At 38.5% G+C, this 22672-nt stretch overlaps 1 protein-coding gene across 1 annotated transcript in view; it reads left to right on the forward strand.

Annotated features, from left to right (window-relative positions):
- Nucleotides 1-22672, forward strand: part of TEX11 (testis expressed 11) — a 353939-nt gene that overhangs the window by 146924 nt on the left and 184343 nt on the right. Inside the window, exons 12-13 of the mRNA XM_060137334.1 lie at nt 6530-6584; nt 9667-9759. Coding sequence (XP_059993317.1) covers nt 6530-6584; nt 9667-9759 — 148 coding nt within the window. The remainder of the gene's footprint in view (nt 1-6529; nt 6585-9666; nt 9760-22672) is intronic.

Consider the following 22672-nt stretch of genomic DNA (forward strand, 5'->3'; position numbering starts at 1 on the left):
GTGTTCTCAGAGCTTCCTGGGTCTGTGGTTTGGTATTGGACATTAATTTGGGGAAATTTTCAGTCATTATTGTTTCAAATGTGTCTTCTGTTCCTTTCTTTTTTCTTTTGGTATTCCCATTACACTTATATTATACCTTTTGCAGTTGTCCCACAGTCCGTTGACATTCTCTTCTTTTTTTTTTCAGTCTTTGTTCTCTTTGCTTTTCTGTTTTCAAGGATTCTCTAGCTCATAGATTCTTTCCTCAGCCATGTCAAGTTTATTAAAAAGTCCATCAAAGACAATCTTCATGTTTGTTACAGTGTTTTTTACCTCTGGCGTTTCTTTTTGCTTCTTTCTTAGCCTATCCAGCTCTCTGCTTATGTTGCCTGTCTACTTTATTCATTGGAACCCTTAGCATATTAATCATAGTTATTTTAAATTCCTGGCCTGATAATTCCAACATCACTGCCATGTCTGGTTCTGATGCTTACTGTCTCTTCAAATTGTGTTTTTTGCCTTTTGGTATGCCTTGTACTTTTTTCTTGGTAGTGGGATTTGACATACTTGGTAAACGGAACTACTGTAAATAGGCCTTTAGTAATGTGGTGGCTAGGTGTGGAAGAGGGAGAGCCCTATAGTCCTATGACTAGTTTTCAGTCTTTTCATGAGTCTCTGCCTCTGAACTGTGAACTTCACACATTTCTCTTTTTTTTCCTCCCCTCTTAACGTGGTACAGAATGGCTAGCGTACACTGGGGTTGAGTATTTCTCTTCCCCAGGTCAGTTAGTCTCTGATAATACCCCAGTAGGTTAGGCCCTGGTTCACTAGTTTCCCATGAGGGCAGGCCTTGTTAAGAACAGATTGCTTTAAGCTGTTTCAAAATGGTTCCTTTTTACCTTTTCCTGCCAAAGCCCAAGTGGATTTTTCTATGATATTTACTGTGGGAATCTGGTTGAGCTCCTGGAGATTAATCTGACGATATTGTGGGTATCCCCCTGTAACTATGTCCTCTTGGAGTTTTAACTCTCAGACTTGTCCACACTGAACCTCCAGCAGTCTGTCAACTACAGTTCTCAATTTCCTGCCCTAGCAGTGGTGCCCTTGGTAGTTTTTACTTGTGAATCTCTCTTGTGCAATGCGTCAACTCCTTGTATTTTTGCCAGTCTCCCCAATCTTGGGGGTAGTGGTTTGCCCTGTGTCCTCACCTCTCTTTTGGATCCAAGAAGAGTTGTTGATTTTTAAAAGTCTTTCCAGTTTTTTACTTGTTAGGATGGAGTTGTGCCTTCCAAGATCCTTACATGTGGAGCCATAAACTGGAAGTGTGATTTGATTTTTAAGCTTGGCTTCCTTACCATCACCCCTGGATCAGAATACCTTAATTTTCAGTCTGTGTTTGGTCAGAGGTTCTGATAAGCTCCTTGAGCCACTCAGGCTCAAGTCTCTTCGCTGATGGATCTGTGTATGCCTTGAGGAATGCTTTCTAGTCCCACATTTCCCTCTGATTGTTCCTGAGCGGGTGCAGCCTAGAACATATGCATAGCCTTTTGTATCCCCAGGGATGAGTGTGACCCTAGGATTATTCTTCTTGTCTCTCCCTGGTTCTCTCTGTTCAAACTTCTGGCTTGTCTGCTATTTCACTTGTTGCTACTACTATCTTGGAGGTACCAGCCCCTTCTTAATTGCTTACCAGCAAGATCTCCATTGTTTTTGACTATGCCCTTAGGTAGGAATCTCTCCTTGCTCTGTTCCAAATAAAGTCATTCCCCTTAGGCAGAAATGCTGAGCTCTTCCTCTTTGTTGCCCACTTCTTCCCCTGGGTAGAAACTGGCACACCGCTGCAGCTGGGGGCAGGAGTATGGCAGCTACTCTTGCAGTGACACCCCTACTATATGAGTAGATGTTGGGGAGATGGTAGCCCCTAATCTACTTAGCATGCCCTCCTGTCCTGCATCCTCTGCCAAATGAGCCAGCCTGGGTGAAGGGGGTTAGGGTCCCAGTATTCTTCAGCTGTTACCCCTGGGGTAGAGCCCTTACCCTAAGAGTGAGAACTGAGTGGGGAAAGGAAGACCCAGTCCTCTCGTTGTGCCTGCCAATAATAGCACTTCTGCAACACAGATCTGGGAATGATGAGAGTGGCTGGCAGCCTGAGTCTAGGACCTGGAGGGAGAGGTAATTCCCGCTTTCTTTTTGTTTTAAATTGAAGTTGATTTTCAACATTATATCAGTTTCCGGTGTACAGCATAGTGATTTGATATTTTTGTATATTACAAAATGATACCACAATAAGTCGTTACCACTTTTCACCATACAAAGTTATTATAGTATTATTGCCTATATTCCCTATACTGTACATTATGTCCCCGTGACTTACTTATTTTATAACTGGAAGTTTGTGCCTCTCTATCTCCGTCACCTATTTCACTCATCTCCCTACCCCACTCCTGAATTCCTATTTTCTTGACAGCACTCATCTGGTGTAGCCTCCATGACATGGAGGTGGTGTGGATAGGAGCAGGTCATGGCTCAAATGCCACAGACTCCCACTGTTGTTACTGAGATTCAGTTGATTTTTTAAAAATAAATGTTTTTCCATTTGCTGTATGCCCTTAGGACACTTTCCAGAGACCTTAAATGGTTGTTTTAATGATTTTTCCAGGCAAGTGGTTGTTTCACTGGGGAGAGGGGGTCCAAGAGCTCCTTAATACCACTGTTGCAGAAGTTCCATTTTCATTGATTATTTTGAAAACTGGAAGTAGGAGGTTTAATGTACCAACAGAGACCTCTATGAGATAGGGCTTACAATGAGGCCATTATAATGTAGGCCAGCATTATATCCTTGTTGGCAAGCTGAAAACTCAGTTTGGTAGCTATGGGTCTTTTAAAAAGTAAAAGTAAAAGGAATACTTCAAAGTAATGGCTTCAATTTACTCCAGTTCACCAAAATTTTATTGACTTCCTCCCTTGGAATACCAATTTTATGGTGAGTGATCTTTGTTTTACTTTAAAGCTTTTTTTAGAAAACCTGAGGCTCATATTAATACATTATTTGTGGTTATTAGAATGTCCCATAGGTAATATGGTATGGTAACTAAAGCAGAGAACTGAAAGTCAAATTTCTTTTCTCCCCATCCCCTTACTCTCATTTTTAATACCAATCTAGGAAATATTAGAAATCACTTCACTGCTAAATTGGTTCATTCAGCTGCAAAATGGAACTAATATTGTGCGTCACAAGGGTGTTGTGAAGCTTAATAAATATTGCTAAAGCATTTGTTTCCATGAAAACTCCTGTATTTGTTTTATTTTAAAAATATATTTCTTACACTTTAAAATGTGCCCATAAAGTAAGGGCTTGTACACACATGTAAAATAGTTTAATCTAGTGTATATATAGCCAAATGGAAAAGAGCAGTAATATAATTATAGTGTTGATTTATTGGATATATATCCTGAGGAAGTTGTGGTTTTCCTTTCTTTTTTTTTAAATGGGTGTTGAATTTTGTCAAAAGCTTTTTCTGCATCTATTGAGATGATCATATGGTTTTTATTCTTCAGTTTGTTAATATGGTGTATCACATTGATTGATTTGTGTATATCAAAGAATCCTTGCATCCCTGGGAAAAATGCCACTTGATCATGGTGTATGATCCTTTTAATGTGTTGTAGGATTCTGTTTGCTAGTATTTTGTTGAGGATTTTTGCATCCATGTTCATCAGTGGTATTGGTCTGTAATTTTCTTTTTTTGTAGTATCTTTGGTGATGGTAGCCTCATAGAATGAGTTTGGGAGTGTTCCTTGCTCCGCAATTTTTTGGAAGAGTTTGAGAAAGATGGGTGTTAGCTCTTCTCTAAATGTTAGAATTCGCCTGTGAAGCCATCTGGTCCTAGACTTTTGTTTGTTGGAAGATTTTTAATCACAGTTTCAATTTCATTACTTGTGATTGTTCTTTTCATATTTTCTATTTCTTCCTGGTTCAGGCTTGGAAGGTTATACCTTTCTAAGATTTGTCCATTTCTTCCAGGTTGTCCATTTTATTGGCATAGAGTTGCTTGTAGTAGTCTCTTAGGATGCTTTGTATTTCTGAAGTGTCTGCTGTAACTTCTCCTTTTTCATTTCTAATTTTATTGATTTGAATCCTCTCCCTCTTTTTCTTGATGAGTCTGCTAATGGTTTATCAATTTTATCTTCTCAAAGAACCAGCTTTTAGTTTTATTGATCTGTGCTGTTGTTTTCTTTGTATCTATGTCATTTATTTCTGCTCTGATCTTCATGATTTCTTTCCTTCTGCTAACTTTGGGTTTGGTTCTTCTTTCTCTAGTTCCTTTAGGTGTAAGGTTAGATTATTTATTTGAGATTTTTCTTGTTTCTTGAGGTAGCCTTGTATAGCTATAAACTTCCCTCTTAGAACTGCTTTTGCTACATCCCATTGGTTTTGGATTGTCGTGTTTTCATTGTCATTTGTCTCTAGGTATTTTTTGATTTCCTCTTTGATTTCTTCAGTGATCTCTTAGTTATTTAGTAACGTATTGTTTAGCGTCCATGTGTTTGTGTTTTTTACGATTTTCTCCCTGTAGTTCATTTCTAATCTCATAGCATTGTGGTCAGAAAAGATGCTTGATATGATTTCAGTTTTCTTAAAGTTGCTGAGGCTAGATTTGTGACCCAAGATGTGAACTGTCCTGGAGAATGTTCCGTGCGTACTTGAGAAGAAAGTGTAATCTACTGTTTTTGAATGGAATGTCCTATAAATATCAGTTACATCTATCTGGTCTATCGTGTCATTTAAAGCTTGTGTTTCCTTATTTATTTTCATTTTGGATGATCTGTCCATTGGTGTAAGTGAGGTGTTAATGTCCCCCACTATTATTGTGTTACTGTCAATTTCCTCTTTTATAGCTGTTAGCAGTTGCCTTATGTATTGAGGTGCTTCTATGTTGGGTGCATATATATTTATAATTGTTATATCTTCTTCTTGGATTGATCCCTTGATCATTATTATATAGTGTCCTTTCTTGTCTCTTGTAACATTCTTTATTTTAAAGTCTATTTTATCTGATATGAGTATTGCTACTCCAGCTTTCTTTTGATTTCCATTTTCATGGAATATCTTTTTCCATCCCCTCACTTTCAGTCTGTATGTGTCCCTAGGTCTGAAGTGGGTCTCTTGTAGATAGCATATAGATGGGTCTTGTTTTTGTGTACATTCAGCAAGCCTGTGTCTTTTGGTTGGAGCATTTAATCCATTCACGTTTAAGGTAATTATTGATATGTATGTTTCTGTGACCATTTTCTTAATTGTTTTTGGTTTGTTTTTGTAGGTCCTTTTCTTCTCTTGTGTTTCCCACTTAGAGAAGTTCCTTTAGCATTTGTTGTAGAGCTGGTTTGGTGGTGCTGAATTCTCTTAGCTTTTGCTTGTCTGTAAAGCTTTTGATTCTCCATCGAATCTGAATGAGATCCTTGCCAGGTAGAGTAATCTTGGTTGTAGGTTCTTCCCTTTCATCACTTTAAGTATATCATGCCGCTCCCTTCTGGCTTGTAGAGTTTCTGCTGAGAAATCAGCTGTTAACCTTATGGGAGTTCCCTTGTATGTTATTTGTCGTTTTTCCCTTGCTGCTTTCTATAATTTTTCTTTGTCTTCAAGTTTTGCCAATTTGATTACTGTGTGTCTTGGCATGTTTCTCCTTGGGTTTATCCTGTATGGGACTCGCTGCACTTCCTGGACTTGGGTGGCTATTTCCTTTCCCGTGTTAGGGAAGTTTAGACTATAATCTCTTCAGATATTTTCTCTGGTCCTTTCTCTCTCTCTTCTCCTTCTGGGACCCCTATAATGCGAATGTTGTTACGTTTAATGTTGTCCCAGAGGTCTGTTAGGCTGTCTTCATTTCTTTTCATTCTCTTTTCTTTATTCTGTTCCACAGCACTGAATTCCACCATTCTGTCTTCCAGGTCACTTATCCGTTCTTCTGCCTCAGTCATTCTGCTATTGATTCCTTCTAGTGTAGTTGTCATTTCAGTTATTGTATTGTTTATCTCTGTTCTTTAATTCTTCTAGGTCTTTGTTAAACATTCTTGCATCTTCTCGATCTTTACCTCCATTGTTTTTCCGAGGTCCTGGATCATCTTCACCGTCTTTATTCTGAATTCTTTTTCTGGAAGGTTGCCTATCTCCACTTCATTTAGTTGTTTTTCTGGGGTTTTATCTTGTTCCTTCATCTGGGACATAGCCCTCTGCCTTTTCATCTTGTGTATCTGTCTGTGAATGTGGTTTTTGTTCCACAGGCTGCAGGATTGTAGTTCTTCTTGCTTCAGCTGTCTGCCCTCTGGTGAATGAGGCTATCTCTGTGGTTTTCTAAAGTTAGAAAGTATTGCTTTATGTAATTGATTTTTATGTATCAATTGGCTAATCATCTGTTGTAGTGCAAAATAGAAAAGTTGTAATTAAGTATAATTATAACACGTCTTCTTAGTAATATGTAGTCTTGAAAAAATATATATAATTTGAAATAAATATGTATTTATATGTATTTTTTTCCTTTTTTAATGATAGACAAAGCTATGATACTGGGAAGATGGATAAGCTTTCTGTTCCACAGGAAATGCTGGTAAGGATTATGTTAAATATTGCAGAAGTAGGTTCAAGAAATACAGTTTATGTTATTGTATGAAAATTATGATAGGCTGTCCCTCCATTTGTGAGTAGATTATTCACTGGGCACATCATTTAATATCTCAGTGCATTAGTTTCTGTAAAGTTGATATAGAATTACCCTCCAGGTAAATTCTTGTACCCATGAATTAATTAATACATGTAAAGTGCTTAGGACAATGTTTGGCTATATAAGTTTTAGTTTTTGTTTGCATGTTCAAAAATTCTAGGTTTCTTTAACCACCCAGATAGAACATGCTTGGTATGGAAGTTAATTTTAATATTTTATCAAGTAAAATGTGATTATGTAAATAAATCTGATTTAAAACTAATTTAATACATGCCATAGCAGAATGGAATTTTTTTGAATATCCGTCTCTGCTTCTTACCATTATTACAGTATATCCCACAAAATGTAACTGAATACATACACACACATACACATATATATCTATACATATATTTATATGTATATACACACACACATATATATATATCAATATATCTAACAATGTGGTAGATGGGAAAAAAAGAGAAGTATAAAACGTGGCCTCTGCCCTTAAATAGCTTATGTTTAAAGGATGAAACTAATACAGGTGAATACAATGGAATATTATTCAGCCACAAAAAGGAAGGAAATTCTGACACATGCTACAACATAGATGAACCTTGAGGACATTATGCTAAGTGAAATAAGCCATTATCAAAAAGACATACTGTATGATTCCAGTTCAGTGAGATACGTTGGGTAGTCAAATTCATAGAGGTGGAAAATAGAATGGTGGTTGCAGAGGTTTGGAGGGAGGAGAACATGGGGAGCTATTGTTTAATGGGTAGAGAGTTCAATTTTGTGAGATTAAAAGAGTTCTGGAGATGTATGGTGGTGCTGGTTGCACAACAGTGTGAGTATACTTAATGCTACTGAACTGTACACTTAAAAATGGTTAAAATGGTCAATTTTATGTTATGTGTATTTCATCACAATTAAAAATAATGAAAATATATTATGATAGTGTCATATAATAGAATATCGTATAACAACGGGAATAGACTACAATAATTGTAACAGTATGGATGTTCTCACATATAATGTTGAACAAACAGAGCAAAATACAAAGTAGTACATACTGTATGATTCCATAAATGTGAATGCCAAAAGCAGGTAGAACTAATACATGGTGTTGGAAGTCAGATAATTGGTTACCCTTGTTTGGAATTGTGTCTGAAAAGAGATATGAGATGAGACTAATGTTCTGTTTCTTGATTTCTGTGTTGTTAACATATGTGTGCTCACTTTGTGAAAATTCAGAGTTGTACCATTGAGATTTTGGAACTTTTTTGTATGTATTTTATACTTCAATTAAAATTTCAAAAAAAGATTTATAAAAATGAGTACAAGTGAAACAATTTGGGAAAAATAAGTGATAAACTGTGTGGTACTAACCTGAAGTATACGCAAAGGCATGCAGAAAAGGGGAATATTAATGTTGACTAGAATAGTTGAAGAAGCCTTTTGGTAGGAGATAGGCCTCGAAAAGCAGATGGGGTTCATGTAGTTAAAAGGGAGGGAGAAGGGAATATGAGGCAAGGGATCTAGGTGAGAAGACGTCTGGAGGAGGAAATGAGGATGGAAGGTAGGATTTAAGTGTGATTGAAATCTAATATTCATATTGCAAGGTATGGAGAAGTAAGATTATAAAATAGTTTTTCTTTCATGCTAGCAGTATTTTATTGTGGTATAACTTAAATAAATATATACACTAAATTGCACAAATTTTAAAGTTGTACAGCCTGATGAGTTTCAGTTTATCTATATAGTTTTGTAACTACCACACAGATCAAGATACAGAAGTTTCCATCACCCTCAAAAGTTACCTTGGCCCCTTTCCAGTTAATAGCCATTCATACCCCCATGATAAAACCACTGTTCTGACTTTTATTGCTGTAGAATATTTTTGGCTTATCTTGAACTGTGTATAAATGAAATCATACAGTATGTACTGTTTTATGTCTGGCTTCTTTTGCTTAACATAATAGTTTTGAGGTTCATCCATTTTGTTTTATCTTTCTGATTATTTGACCCTTTTACTATTATGAAATAGCTACAGTCTTTCTCAGAGATGCCATATTTACTCCATCAGAGTCCTCTGGGGAAGTTTATAAGTTGAGAGTTGCTCCACAATAATAATAATGATATTAAGTACATTATATCCATCTTGGTTTTTGAATTAAAAAACTGAAAGGTATCACACCCTAAAAGTCATTTTTCTAGGGTCCACAGAGCCCTAATATGCTTAACATTTTTTTTTAAATTAGAAGAACACCTTTGCCTGATCCTACTGTCCTCATTACACTTAGAGGCAGAATAGAGTCTTCATTGAAATAGGCCTCCTACTTTCAAAATGTGAATCTATAGTTAAATAAGTCTGTGCTAAGTAGAGTTATTCCCCTTGTCAGTGTAGATCTGGCTGGAGAAACTGAATTATGAAATACTTTATTAATTTTAAAACTTGGTTGAGTTGGGAAAAATCTTGTCTATAGGAAAGTATATCTGCTCCTAGTGAAATGGTGGTATATGAGCCCTTGGTCCAATTGGTTAATCTCAACTAGGCTATAAAGTCTTTGAGAGAGGGATTATGTCTTTCTATTTATTTCTTTTGATGGAGGCCTAATATAATGTTACCTAAACAGTAGGTGGTAAGATGATTACATTAAATATTGCTGTGCTTTAATTTCCTTATTTTTAAAGTGGGGATGATTAAGTACTTTACCACTAAAACAGTGTTAAGAAAATAATTATATTAACACAATTATATTAAATTTAAATAAGCTATTACTGTAAAATTCTCAGATGGTATTTGGTGTGGGTAGCATAATGATGAGACATATCCCAAGACTATGTGGTTGCTTAAGGAAATGCTATTTCATAATTATGACTGAGGTTTGAGAAATGCCTGTCACTGTGTAAGTGCTAGTCAGCTGTTGTATTGCAGTTAAACCCTCAGCTGTGTGTGTTTTTTTTCTATTTTTAATTATAGGGTAAAGTTCTACGGTTACTAGCCACTGCTTATATGGATTGGGACGGCAAAGAATATTATAAGGCTCTCAGCGCTGTAAACCTAGCAAACAAGGTATAAGAGGTTTTTTACTTTTGAAAATTAACTTAATGAAATTTTGAAAGCATTGATGCACATTTTGAAATCCAGTGTAGACATTTGCTCCAGTATTCCTGTTTTTTTTTAAAAACAACAGATTGTTGCAATCTCTTCTGCAGCACAGAAAGGAAGAATAAAATATACCTCTGACAACAGATATTTTTGAAAAAAATTTTCTTTTGCACAAAACAGAAAAGGTTCTCCAATGTGAATAAATTTTAGGATAAAGAAGTAAATGATAAAATAGGCAGATAATGGGATTTAGTTTAAGAAAACCAACATCAGTCTTTCACTTTCAGCTGATGCTCATACATACATACATACTCATATACATACATACATACATACATACAATACCTCTATACTCCTGGATAAGGAATATTGATAGGCTGATGCCTGTTTAAAGAGATTCAATTAGGATCAATGTGTTTTACTCTATAAGGCGATTAAATATACTGATACATTTTTAAAAATTTTTATTTATTTTGGCTGCATTGGATCTTCGTTGCTGGGCGCGGGCTTTCTCTAGTTGCGGTGAGCAGGGGCTACTCTTTGGTGCGGTGCACGGGCTTCTCATTGCGGTGGCTTCTCTTGTTGTAGAGCATGGGCTATAGGCACGCAGCTTCAGTAGTTGTAGCACATAGGCTCAGTCGTTGTAGCACGTGGGCTCTAGAGCGCGGGCTCAGTAGTTGTGGCACATGGGCTTATTGCTCCATGGCATGTGGGATCTTCCCAGACCAGGGATGGAACGCTTGTCCCCTGCATTGGCAGGCGGATTCTTTTTTTTTTTTTTTTTCGGTACGCAGGCCTCCCACTGTTGTGGCCTCTCCCATTGCAGAGCACAGGCTCTGGACGCGCAGGCTCAGCGGCCACGGCTCACGGGCCTAGCCGCTCCGCGGCACGTGGGATCTTCCCGGACCGGGGCACGAACCCATGTCCCCTGCATCGGCAGGCGGACTCTCAACCACTGCGCCACCAGGGAAGCCCGGCAGGCGGATTCTTAACCACTGCACCACCAAGGAAGTCCCTGATACATTTTCAAAAGATTTTTTTTGACAAGATGGGAAGCATGAAAGTGAATAGTTGAATTTATCAGAATATTAAATTGCCCAAAGAAACCATTTACTTGAATTATATTTTCCTGAAATTTGTCAACGTGGTTGGGGTTATTTAATGCTGAAAAACTTATTTTATATTAATATTTTTAAATTAAAAATATTAATATACATGAACATATTCAAAAGCTGCATCCTTTTTTTTTTTTTTGCATTTGCTAAGATGCAAATCTAAATAAAAAATAGGATCCAAGACAACGGAGGAGGCTGCATACTAGCTACATGGCTTCTTGTCAGCATGTCTCTTTGTTCACTGGATACAGAAGTTGCAGTTTTTATTACAATAATCGTCCATCTGCATTACTCCTGACATCACATTTAATAGCCTAATTATTGACCCTGGACATTGATGAACTGGGTGCATTAGGATTTCAGTGGCAATATACACTTAAAAGAGTTTTATTTGTAAATAATTTCAAACCTAGAGAAAGATTGAAAGGATAAGAATAGTTCAAAGAATACCCGTCTATTTACTTTACCCAGAATCACCTGTTATTAACATTTTGTGCATTCTCTCTTCTCTGTATTATTGAGGAAATATAATTCATACATTCATCTTATTGAGGGTAATATATATTGATATCTATAATAATAATATATGTTATATACACTCAGTAGTGAACTGTATAGCATGTTTTTCTCTCCAGCATAGGACTAATCAATCTAGGATTAGGTATTGCATTTATGAGACATGTCTCTTTAGTCCCCTGTAATCTGGAACATTTCTGTAGCCTTTCTTTTGACTTTTGTGTCACTGATATTTTGGAAGAATACATTAGCTTCCTACCTTGTTTTAAATGAAAATTCATTTGAGATTTATCTGATGTTTCCTTGTGATTAGACTCATATTATGCATTTGTGACTGGAATACTGCATGAGTGATATTGTGTCCCTTCTCAGGGCATCACATTTGGAGGCCCCTGATGTCCATCTGCTCCTCATTGGTGATAATACTGATCACCTGTTCAAAAGTGTGTATCTTCACTGTATATTAACCATTTTTCCCTTGCAACCAATAAACACTTTAAAATTATGCATATACCCTGCTTTTTATTAAAAATTTCCTTAAGGGCTTCCCTGGTGGGGCAGTGGTTGAGAGTCCGCGTGCCGATGCAGGGGACATGGGTTCGTGCCCTGGTCCAGGAAGATCCCACATGCCGCGGAGCGGCTGGGCCCGTGAGCCATGGACGCTGAGCCTGCGCGTCTGTGCTCCGCAGCGGGAGAGGCCACAACAGTGAGAGGCCCGCGTACCGCCAAAAAAAAAAAAAAAATCCTTAAGAATTAGTGTTCTTGCCTGAATCAATCTTATGATGGTTGCCAAATAATCATTTTCTAACTGTAGCATTCCCTTCTTATTTACCAGTTGGCACTCAGCATTCTACTGTAAGCAAGAGCTCTCCCTTCTCCCATTTATTTAATATTTATTTATTTACTTATTGATTTATTCATTTGTTATCAGGATTTATCAGGGTTTTTGTATTCCTATTTTTCCACTGACATAATTCATTACTCTTAATTATCTTTTAACAGTTTTATTTAGGTATAATTAACATACAGTAAACTGCCCATATTTAAAGTAAAAAATTTGATGAGTTTTGACATGTGTGTGTATCTATGAAACAATCACCACAATCCGGATACTGAATATATACATCATTCCTCAAAGTTTCTTCACACCCTTTTGTCACCCCTCTTTCCCACTCTTCCCTAGGTAACAACTGATCTGCTTTCATAGATTAGTTTGCATTTTCTAGAGTTTTATACCAATGGAATCATAGAGAATGTACTCTAGTTTTGAATGGCTTCTTGCATTCAGTACAGTTATTCTGAGATGTTGTGTGTGTGCATAGTTTATTCCCAGGGTTCCGTAATATCTTATTGTATGGATATATACCATATTTGCTCTTAAATCTACTTTATTTTTTATTGATATAGTTACTTTAGCTTTTTTTTGACTAGCGTTAGCATGGTGTATCTTGTTCTATTTGTTTTCCTATTTATGTCTTTATGTTTAAAATGCATCTCTTGTAAGCTGTATACAGTTGGGTTTTGCTTTTTTATCCACTCTGACAATCTCAGTCTTTTGACTGGGGTGTTTAGAATATTTACATTTGATGTGATTATTGATGTGGTTAAGTTTGAGTCTATCACCGTGTAATTGTTTATTTGTCCTGCATATTCTTTATTCCCCTTTTCTTCTTTTTTTTCTGCCTTCTTTTGTAAGTTTGTATTCAAGTGAGTTTTTCTTCAAAACAATTTATGAGTCCAATGTAGTTTTTATTCCAACCTCCTGAAGAATCCATGTTGAAATATTATGAAAATACGGATTTCCCTGGTGGCACAGTGGTTAAGAATACACCTGCCAACGCAGGGGACAAGGGTTTGAGCTCTGGTCTGGGAAGATCCCACATGCCGTGGAGCAAATAAGCCCTGTGACACAACTACAGAGCCTGCGAGCCACGACTACTGAAGCCCACATGCCTAGAGCCCGTGCTCCACAACAAGAGAAGCCACTGCAGTAAGACTGCGCACCACAACAAAGAGTAGCCCCCACTCTCCGCAACTAGAGAAAAGCCCGCATGCAGCAACAAAGACCCAATGCAGCTAAAGATAAATAAATAAATAATTTATTTATTTAAAAAAAGAGGAGTATTATGAAAATATTTGCAGGATCATCTGGAGGAATAAACAGTGAGACTACTCAGGGAAATACTGAAAAAGGAGAGTGATCATAGAGGCTTTGTCACATTACATATTTGAATAATTTTTTAGATTCAGTTTTATTTCTTCTGTTGGCTTATTAGTTGTAACTCTTTGTTTTGCTTTTCTACTGGTTTCTTTAGGGCTTATATATATATCTTATCTTGGTCTACCTTCATATGTCATAATAGTGTACTTTTATATCTCCCAGCCTTGGCCTTTATGCTACTGTTGTCATATGTTTTACTTTTACATATGTTATAAAATCCACAATACTATGTTATTATTTTTGTTTAAATTGTCAATTTTATTTTAAAAGAGATACAAATAAGAAAAAAACCTACGCATTTACACATGTAGTTACCATTTCAAGTAATCGTTATTCCTTTGTATACATCCAAATTTCCATTTGTTATTTTTCTTCTGCCTGAAGAACATTGTTTTGGGATTCTCCAAAGAGACTTTATAAAGAATTGGCTCATGCAGTTATGGAGGCTGGTGGGTCTCAAGATCTGCAGGATAAGTTGGCAAGACAGAGACTCAGGAAGGCTGATGGTATGGTTCCAGTCTGAGTCCAAAGGCCTGAGAACCAGGAGAGCCAATGATGTAGTTTCAGTCCAAAGGCTGGCAGGCCTGAAACGCAAGAAGGACCAGTGTTTCAGTTCCAGTCCGAATGCAGGAAAAAGCTGATGTCCAGTTCAAAAGCAGTCAGTCAGGAAGAGTTCTCTGTTACTCGGGAGAGGGTCAGCTTTTTTGTTCTGTTCAGGCCTTCAACTCATTGGATAAGGCGCACCCACATGCTGGGAAATTTGCTTTACCCAGTCTGTTTATCTATCTGTCTGTCTATCTATTTTTTTTTTCCGGTACGCGGGCCTCTCACTGTTGTGGCCTCTCCCATTGTGGAGCACAGGCTCTGGATGTGCAGGCTCAGTGGCCATGGCTCACGGGCCCAGCCGCTCCGCGGCATGTGAGATCTTCCCGGACCGGGGCACGAACCCATGTCCCCTGCATCGGCAGGCGGACTCTCAACCACTGTGCCACCAGGGAAGCCCTATCTATTTATTTATTTATAAATTTATTTACTTATTTATTTTTGGCTGCATTGGGTCTTCGTTGCTGCATGCAGGCTTTCTCTAGTTGTGGCGAGTGGGGGCTACTTTTCGTTGTGGTGTGTGGGCTTCTCACTGTGGTGGCTACTCTTGTTGTGGCTCACGGACTCTAGAGCACAGGCTCAGTAGCTGTGGGGCACGGGCTTATTTGCTCTGCGGCATGTGGGATCTTCCCGGACCAGGGCTCGAAACCGTTTCCCCTGCATTGGCAGGTGGATTCTTAACCACTGCACCACCAGGGAAGCCCCAGTCTATTGATTTAAATGTTAATCTCATCCAGAAGCACTCTCACAGAAAGACCAGAATAATGTTTGACAAAATATCTGGGTACCCTGTGGCGCAGTCAAGTTGACATATAAAATTAACCATCATTGACACCTTTTAACATTTCTTGTAGTGCTGGTCTATTGGTGATGACTTATTTCAGCATTTGTGCCTTTGAAAATGTCTTTATGTCACATTATTAAAAATATATTTATTTATTTGGCTGCAGTTGGTCTTAGTTGTGGCATGTGGGATCTTCAATCTGTGTTGCAGCATGTGGGTTCTTAAGTTGCGGCATGCAAACTCTTAGTTGCAGCATGCATGTGGGATCTAGTTTCCCAACCAGGGATTGAACCAGGGCCCCCTGCATTGGGAGTGCGGAGGCTCAACCACTGGACCACCAGGGAAGTCCCTATTTCACATTATTTTTAAAAAATCTTTTTATTTTTAATACTTATAGAGTAACAGGAAGTTGCAAAAATGGTACAAAGAAAAATAATTAAAATAAAAGCAATAGATTCAGAAGAAAATTTTAACACCCCCCCCCGAAACAGTACAAAGAAGTCCCATGTACCCTTTACCAAGTTTCCTCTGATGGTTAACTGCTGCATTACTATAATACATCAAAAACAGCAGATTGTCATTGGTACATTGTACGTGTATAGTTTTATGCCATTTTATCCCATGTGTAGATGCATGTAAGTACCACTGCAGTAATATACAGAACTATCCCATCACCCCAAAGATTTTCCTCATACTACCCCTTCATATGCACACCCATACCTGCTCCACCCCCCACCATCCCTAAGCCCTTGCAAACACTATTCTTCATCTCTATAATTTTGTCATTCCAAGAATATTATATAAATGTAATCATACAGTTTATGACTTTTAGAAGATTAGCTTTTTTTACTTAGCATAATGCCCTTGAAATCCATTCAAGTTTCTGTGTGTATTAATACTTGGTTTCTTTTATCACTGAGTGGTGCATGGTATGGATGGTATCACAGTGTGTTTAACCATTCACCTACTAAAGGAAATATTGGTTGTTTTCAGATTTTGGCTATTATGAGTAAAGCTGCTATGATATTTGTGTATAGGTTTTTGTGTGGGATGTAAGTTTTCATTTTCCTGGATAAATGACTAGGTGTACAATTGTTGGGCTATTTTGTTTTTAAGAAATTGTCAAACCGTTTACCAGAGTGGCTGTACCATGTTGCATTCCTACCAACAATGTATGAGAGTTTTAGTTTCTTTTCGTTCTTGCTGGCATTTGTCATTGTCCCTGTTTTTATATTTTAGCTGTTCTAATAGGTATGTAGTGATTTTAATTTATACTTTCTTACTGGCTAATGATGTTGAACACCTTTGCAGGTGCTCCTCTTTGGTGAAATGTCTCTTTGTAACGCTTGTGCATTTCATACTTGGATTGCTCAAATTTTACTGTTGAGTTTGATAAGATATTCTAGATAAGAGTTGTTTGTCACATATGTGGATTGCAAATATTTTCTCCCTGTCTGTAAGCTGTCTTTTCATCTTCTTAACAGGGTGTGATTTATGGCCCAGGATATAGTATATCTTGGTAAATGTCCTGTGGACACTTGGGGGAAAAAAAGTGTATTCAGCTCTTTTGGGGTGGAATGTTGTATAAATGTCAATTACAGTTGACCCTTGAACAACATGGGTTGACACCCTGCACAGTTGAAAAGCCATGTATAACTTTATAGTGGGCCAGTCGTATCTGTAGTTCCATATGCATGGATCATGTAGTACTGTAGTATTTATTGAAAAAAATCCACATATAAGTGGACCTGCACAATTCAAACCCTTGTTGTTCAAGGGTCAGCTGTAGATCCTGTTGATTGATGATGTTGAGATCTTCTATATCTTTGCTGAGTTTTTGTCTAGTTCTATGAATTTTGAAGGTAGGGATGTTTAAATTTCCAACTATAATTGTGGATTTGTCTATTTCCTCTTTTATTTCTGTAAATTTTTACTTCAGATATTTTACAGCTCTTTTGTTTGGTGCATATGTATTTAGAGTTACTACTTCTTCATGGTAAATTGAGCCTTTTATCATTCTATAATGTCTCTTTCTGTCCCTGGTAATTATTTTTTTGATGTACAGTCTACTTTATCTGATATGAATATAGCTATTCCTACTTTCATATTGTTAAATTTTTCACAGCATATAATTTGCCATCTTAACTGTTTTTAATTATACAGTATAGTGGCCTTGAGTACATTCATATTGTGAAACCATCACCAACATTCTTCTCCAGAACTCTTCATCTTGTAAAATGTAAACTCTGTACCCAATATATAATAACTCCCTATTCCTCTCTCTTCCAGTTCCTGGAAACCACCATTCTACTTTCAGTCTCTATGAATTTGACTACTCTAGATATCTCATATAAGTTAAAAAAAACAGTATTTGTCCTTTTGTGACTGGTGTATTTCACGTAGCATAATGTCCTTGAGGTTCATCCACGTTGTAACATGTGTCAGAATTTCCTTTCTTTTTAAGACTGAATAATATTCCACTGTATGTATATACCACATTTTGCTTATACATTCATCCATTTATGCGCATGTTGGTTGTTTTCACCTTTGGCTATTGTGAATAATGCTGCTGTGAATGTGGGTGTACAAATAGCTGTTTGGTTCCCTGATTTCAATTTTTTGGGGGTATAAACCCAGAAGTGGAACTTCTAGATCATATTGCAATTCTATTTTTAATTTTTTTGAGGAAACACACTACTGTTTTTTCCGTAACAGCTGCACCATTTTAAATTTCAGCCAAAAGTATACAAGGGTTTCAATTTCTCCACATCCCTGCAAACACTGTTATTATTATTTTTTGATAGTAGACATGCTAATGGGTGTAGGGTGCACCATTTGATTTTTTTTTTTTTTTGTCTGCATTCGGTCTTCGTTGCTGTGTGTGGGCTTTCGTGTGTTGTGGCGAGCGGGGGCTACACTTTGTTTCAGTGTGCAGCCTTCTCATTGAAGTGGCTTCTCTTGGTTGTGGAGCACAGGCTCTAGGCATGCGGGCTGCAGCAGTTGTGGCTCGTGGGCTCTAGAGCGCAGGCTCAGTAGTTGTGGCACATGGGCTTAGTTGCTCCGTGGCATGTGGGATCTTCCTGGGTCAGGGCTCAAACCCGTGTCCCCTTCATTGGCAGGCGGATTCTTAACCACTGCGCCACTAGGGAAGTCCCCCATTTTTTTTTTTTGCGGTACCGGGGCGTCTCACTGTTGTTGCCTCGCCCGTTGTGGAGCACAGGCTCTGGACGCACAGTCTCAGTGGCCATGGCTCATGGGCCCAGCTGCTCCACGGCATGTGGGATCCTCCTGGACTGGGGCACAATCCCGTGTCCCCTGCATCGGCAGTCGGACTCTCAACCACTGCGCCACCAGGGAAGCCCCTCCATTTGTTTTTGAATGATACTGTTTCTGGGTATAGAATTTGAAATGGAGAGCTTTTTTTTTTTGAGAATTTTAAAGATATTGTTTACAGTTTGCATGTTACATCGTTTCTGATAAGAAATATGACACAGTCCTTATTTTTGTTCTTTATGTAACATGCCCTTTTTCTCTGGCTAATATTTGGATTTTCTGTTTGTCACTGGTTTTGAGCAGTTTGTTGATAATGTACTTTGAAGTAATTTTCTTTGTTTCTTGTGCTTGGGGCTCTTTGAGCATCTTGAATCTCTGGGATCATGGCTTTCATTATGTTTGGAAAGTTACAGTATTTTTTGAAATATTTTTTTATGCTTCACCCTCAGACACTAATTACTCATATATTAGGTTGTTTGAAGTCGTTCCCACAGTTCACTTATGCTGTTGACATTTAAAAAGATTTTGGGGGGCAGGCTTCAAGATGGCAGAAGAGTAAGAGGTGGAGATCACCTTCCTTCCCACAAATACATCAGAAACACATCTACATGTGGAACAACTCCTACAGAACACCTACTGAACACTGGTAGACCTCAGACCTCCCAAAAGGCAAGAAACTCCCCATGTACCTGGGTAGGGCAAAAGAAAAAAGAGAGACAAAAGAATAGGGACGGGACCTGCACCAGTGGGAGGGAGCTGTGAAGGAGGAAAGGTTTCCACACACTTGGAAGACCCTTCGCGGGTGGAGACTGCGGGTGGCGGAGGGGGGAAGCTTTGGAGCCATGGAGGAGAGCGCAGCAAGTGGTGCGGAGGGCAAAGCGGAGAGATTCCTACACAGAGGATCGGTGCTGACCAGCACTCACCAGCTCGAGAGGCTTGTCTGCTCACCCACCAGGGCAAGTGGGGGCTGCGAGCTGAGGCGGCTTTGGTCGGATCCCAGGGAGAAGACTGGGGTTGGCTGCATGAACACAGCCTGAAGGGGGCTAGTGTGCCAGAGCTAGCCGGGAGGGAGTCTAGGAAAACGTCTGGAGCTGCTGAAGAGGCAAGAGACTTTTTCTTGCCTCTTTGTTTCCTGCTGCGCGAGGAGACAGGATTAAGAGCACCGCTTATAAGAGCTCCAGAGACGGGCGTGAGCCACGGCTGTCAGTGCAGATCCCAGAGACGGGGATGAGACACTAAGGCTGCTGCTGCTGCAGCAGCCACCAAGAAGCCTGTGTGCAGGCACAGGTCACTATCCACACCTACCTTCCCAGGAGCCTGTGCAGCCCGCCACTGCCAGGGTCCTGTCATCCAGGCACAACTTCCCCGGGAGAACACACAGCACACCTCAGGCTGGTGCAACGTCACACTGGCCTCTGCCGCTGCAGGCTTGCCCTGCATTCCATACTCCTCCCTCCACCTGGCCTGAGTGAGTCAGCTCAGGCCAATCAGCTGCCCAATCAGCTGCTCCTTTAACCCCGTCCTGTCTGAGTGAAGAACAGATGCCCTCAGGCGACCTACACGCATAGGCGGGTCCAAATCCAAAGCTGAACTCTAGGAACTGTGCGAACAAAGAAGAGAAAGGGAAATTTCTCCCAGCAGCCTCAGGAACAGCAGATTAAATCTCCACAATCAACTTGATGTACCCTGCATCTGTGGAATACCTGAATAGACAACAAATCATCCCAAATTGAAGAGGTGGACTTCGGGAGCAACAATATATATATATATTTTTTCCCTTTTCCTCTTTTTGTGAGTGTGTATGTGTGTGCTTCTGTGTGTTATTTTGTCTGTATAGCTTTGCTTTTAACATTTGTCTTAGGGTTGTGCTGTCCTTTTTTTTTTTAGATATAGTTTTTAGTGCTTGTTATCATTGGTGGATTTGTTTTTTTGTAAGGTTGCTCTCTTCTTTCTTTTTTTATTACTTAAAATTTTTTTAATAATTATTTTTTAATAACTTTACATTATTTTATTTTATTTTTTTCTTTCATTATTTATTTTTTTTTCCCTTTTATTCTGAGCCATGTGGATGACAGGCTCTTGGTGCTCCAGCCAGGCGTCAGGGCTGTGCCTCTGAGGTGGGAGAGCCAAGTTCAGGACATTGGTCCACAAGAGACCTCCCAGCTCCATGTAATATCAAACAGCGAAAATCTCTCAGAGATCTCCATCTCAATTCCAACACCCAGCTCCACTCAATGACCAGCAAGTTACAGTGCTGGACACACTATGCCAAACAACTAGCAAGACAGGAACACAACCCCACCCATTAGCAGAGAGGCTGGCTAAAATCATATTAAGGTCACAGACAACCTAAAAACACCACCAGATGTGAACTTGCCCACCAGAAAGATAAGATGCAGCCTCATCCACCAGAACACAGGCATTAGTCCTCTCCACCAGGAAGCCTACACAACCCACGGAACCAACCTTAGCCACTGGGGGAGACACCAAAAACAATGGGAACTACGAACCTGCAGCCTGCAAAAAGGAGAACCCAAACACAGCAAGTTAAGCAAAATGAGAAGACAGAGAAACACACAGCAGATGAAGGAGCAAGGTAAAAACCCACCAGACCTAACAAATGAAGAGGAAATAGGCAGTCTACCTGAAAAAGAATTCAGAATAATGATAGTAAAGGTGATGCAAAAGCTTCGAAATAGATTGGAGAAAATACAAGAAACATTTAACAAGGACATAGAAGAACTAAAGAGCAAATGAACAATGATGAACAACACAATAAATATAATATAAAATTCTCTAGAAGGGATCAATAGCAGAATAACTGAGGCAAAAGAACAGATAAGTGACCTGGAAGATAAAATAGTGGAAATAACTACAGCAGAGCAGAATAAAGAAAAAAGAATGAAAAGAATTGAGGACAGTCTCAGAGACCTCTGGGACAACATTAAATGCACCAACATTTGAATGATACGGGTCCCAGAAGAAGAAGAAAAAAAGAAAGGGACTGAGAAAATATTCCAAGATATTATAGTTGAAGATTTTCCTAATATGGGAAAGGAAATAGTTAATCCAGTCCAGAAAGCATTCAGATCAATTGAATTCGAAATGAAAAAGGAGAAGTAACAACTGATACTGCAGAAATACAAAGGATCATGAGAGATTACAAGCAACTGTATACCAATAAAATGGACAACCTGGAAGAAATGGACAAATTCGTAGAAATGCACAACCTTCTGAGACTGAACCAGGAAGAAATAGAAAATATGAACAGGCTAGTCACAAGCACTGAAATTGAAAGTGTAATTAAAAATCTTCCAACAAACAAAAGCCCAGGACCAGATGGCTTCACAGGCGAATTCTATCAAACATTTAGAGAAGAGCTAACACGTATCCTTCTCAAACTCTTCCAAAATATAGCAGAGGGAGGAACACTGCCAAACACGTTCTGTGAGGCCACCATCACCCTGGTACCAAAACCAGATAATGATTTCACAAAGAAAGAAAACTACAGGCCAATATCACTGATGAATAGAGATGCAAAAATCCTCAACAAAATACTAGGAAACAGAATCCAACAGCACATTAAAAGGATCATACACCATGATCAAGTGGGGTTTATCCCAGGAATGCAAGGACTCTTCAACGTATGCAAGTCAATCAGTGTGATACACCATATTAACAAATTGAAGGAGAAAAACCATATGATCATCTCAATAGATGCAGAGAAAGCTTTTGACAGAATTCAACACCCATTTATGATAAAAACTCTCCAGAATATAGGCATAGAGGGAACTTACCTCAACATAATAAAGGCTTTATTATGACAAACCCACAGCCAACATCGTCCTCAATGGTGAAAAATTGAAATCATTTCCAATAAGATCAGGAACAAGACATGGTTACCCACTCTCACCACTAGTATTTAACATAATTTTGGAAATTTTGACCACAGCAATCAGAGAAGAAAAAGAAATAAAAGGAATCCAAATCAGAAAAGAAGTAAAGTTGTCACTGTTTGCAGATGACATATACTATACATAGAGAATCCTGAAGAAGCTACCAGAAAACTACTAGAGCTGGTCAATGAATTTGGTAAAGTAGCAGGATACAAAATTAATGCAGAGAAGTCTCTTGCATTTCTGTATACTAATGATGAAAAATCTGAAAGTGAAGTTAAGAAAACTCTCCCATTTACCATTGCAACAAAAGGAATAAACTACCTAGGAATAAAGCTACCTAAGGAGACAAAACACCTGTATGCAAAAAATTTTAAGACACTGATGAAAGAAATTAAAGATGATACAAATAGATGGAGAGATATACCATGTTCTTGGATTAGAAGAATCAACATTGTGAAAATGACTC

The sequence above is a fragment of the Lagenorhynchus albirostris genome, chromosome X (genome assembly GCF_949774975.1).
Source record: "Lagenorhynchus albirostris chromosome X, mLagAlb1.1, whole genome shotgun sequence".
NCBI classification, from domain to species: domain Eukaryota; kingdom Metazoa; phylum Chordata; class Mammalia; order Artiodactyla; family Delphinidae; genus Lagenorhynchus; species Lagenorhynchus albirostris.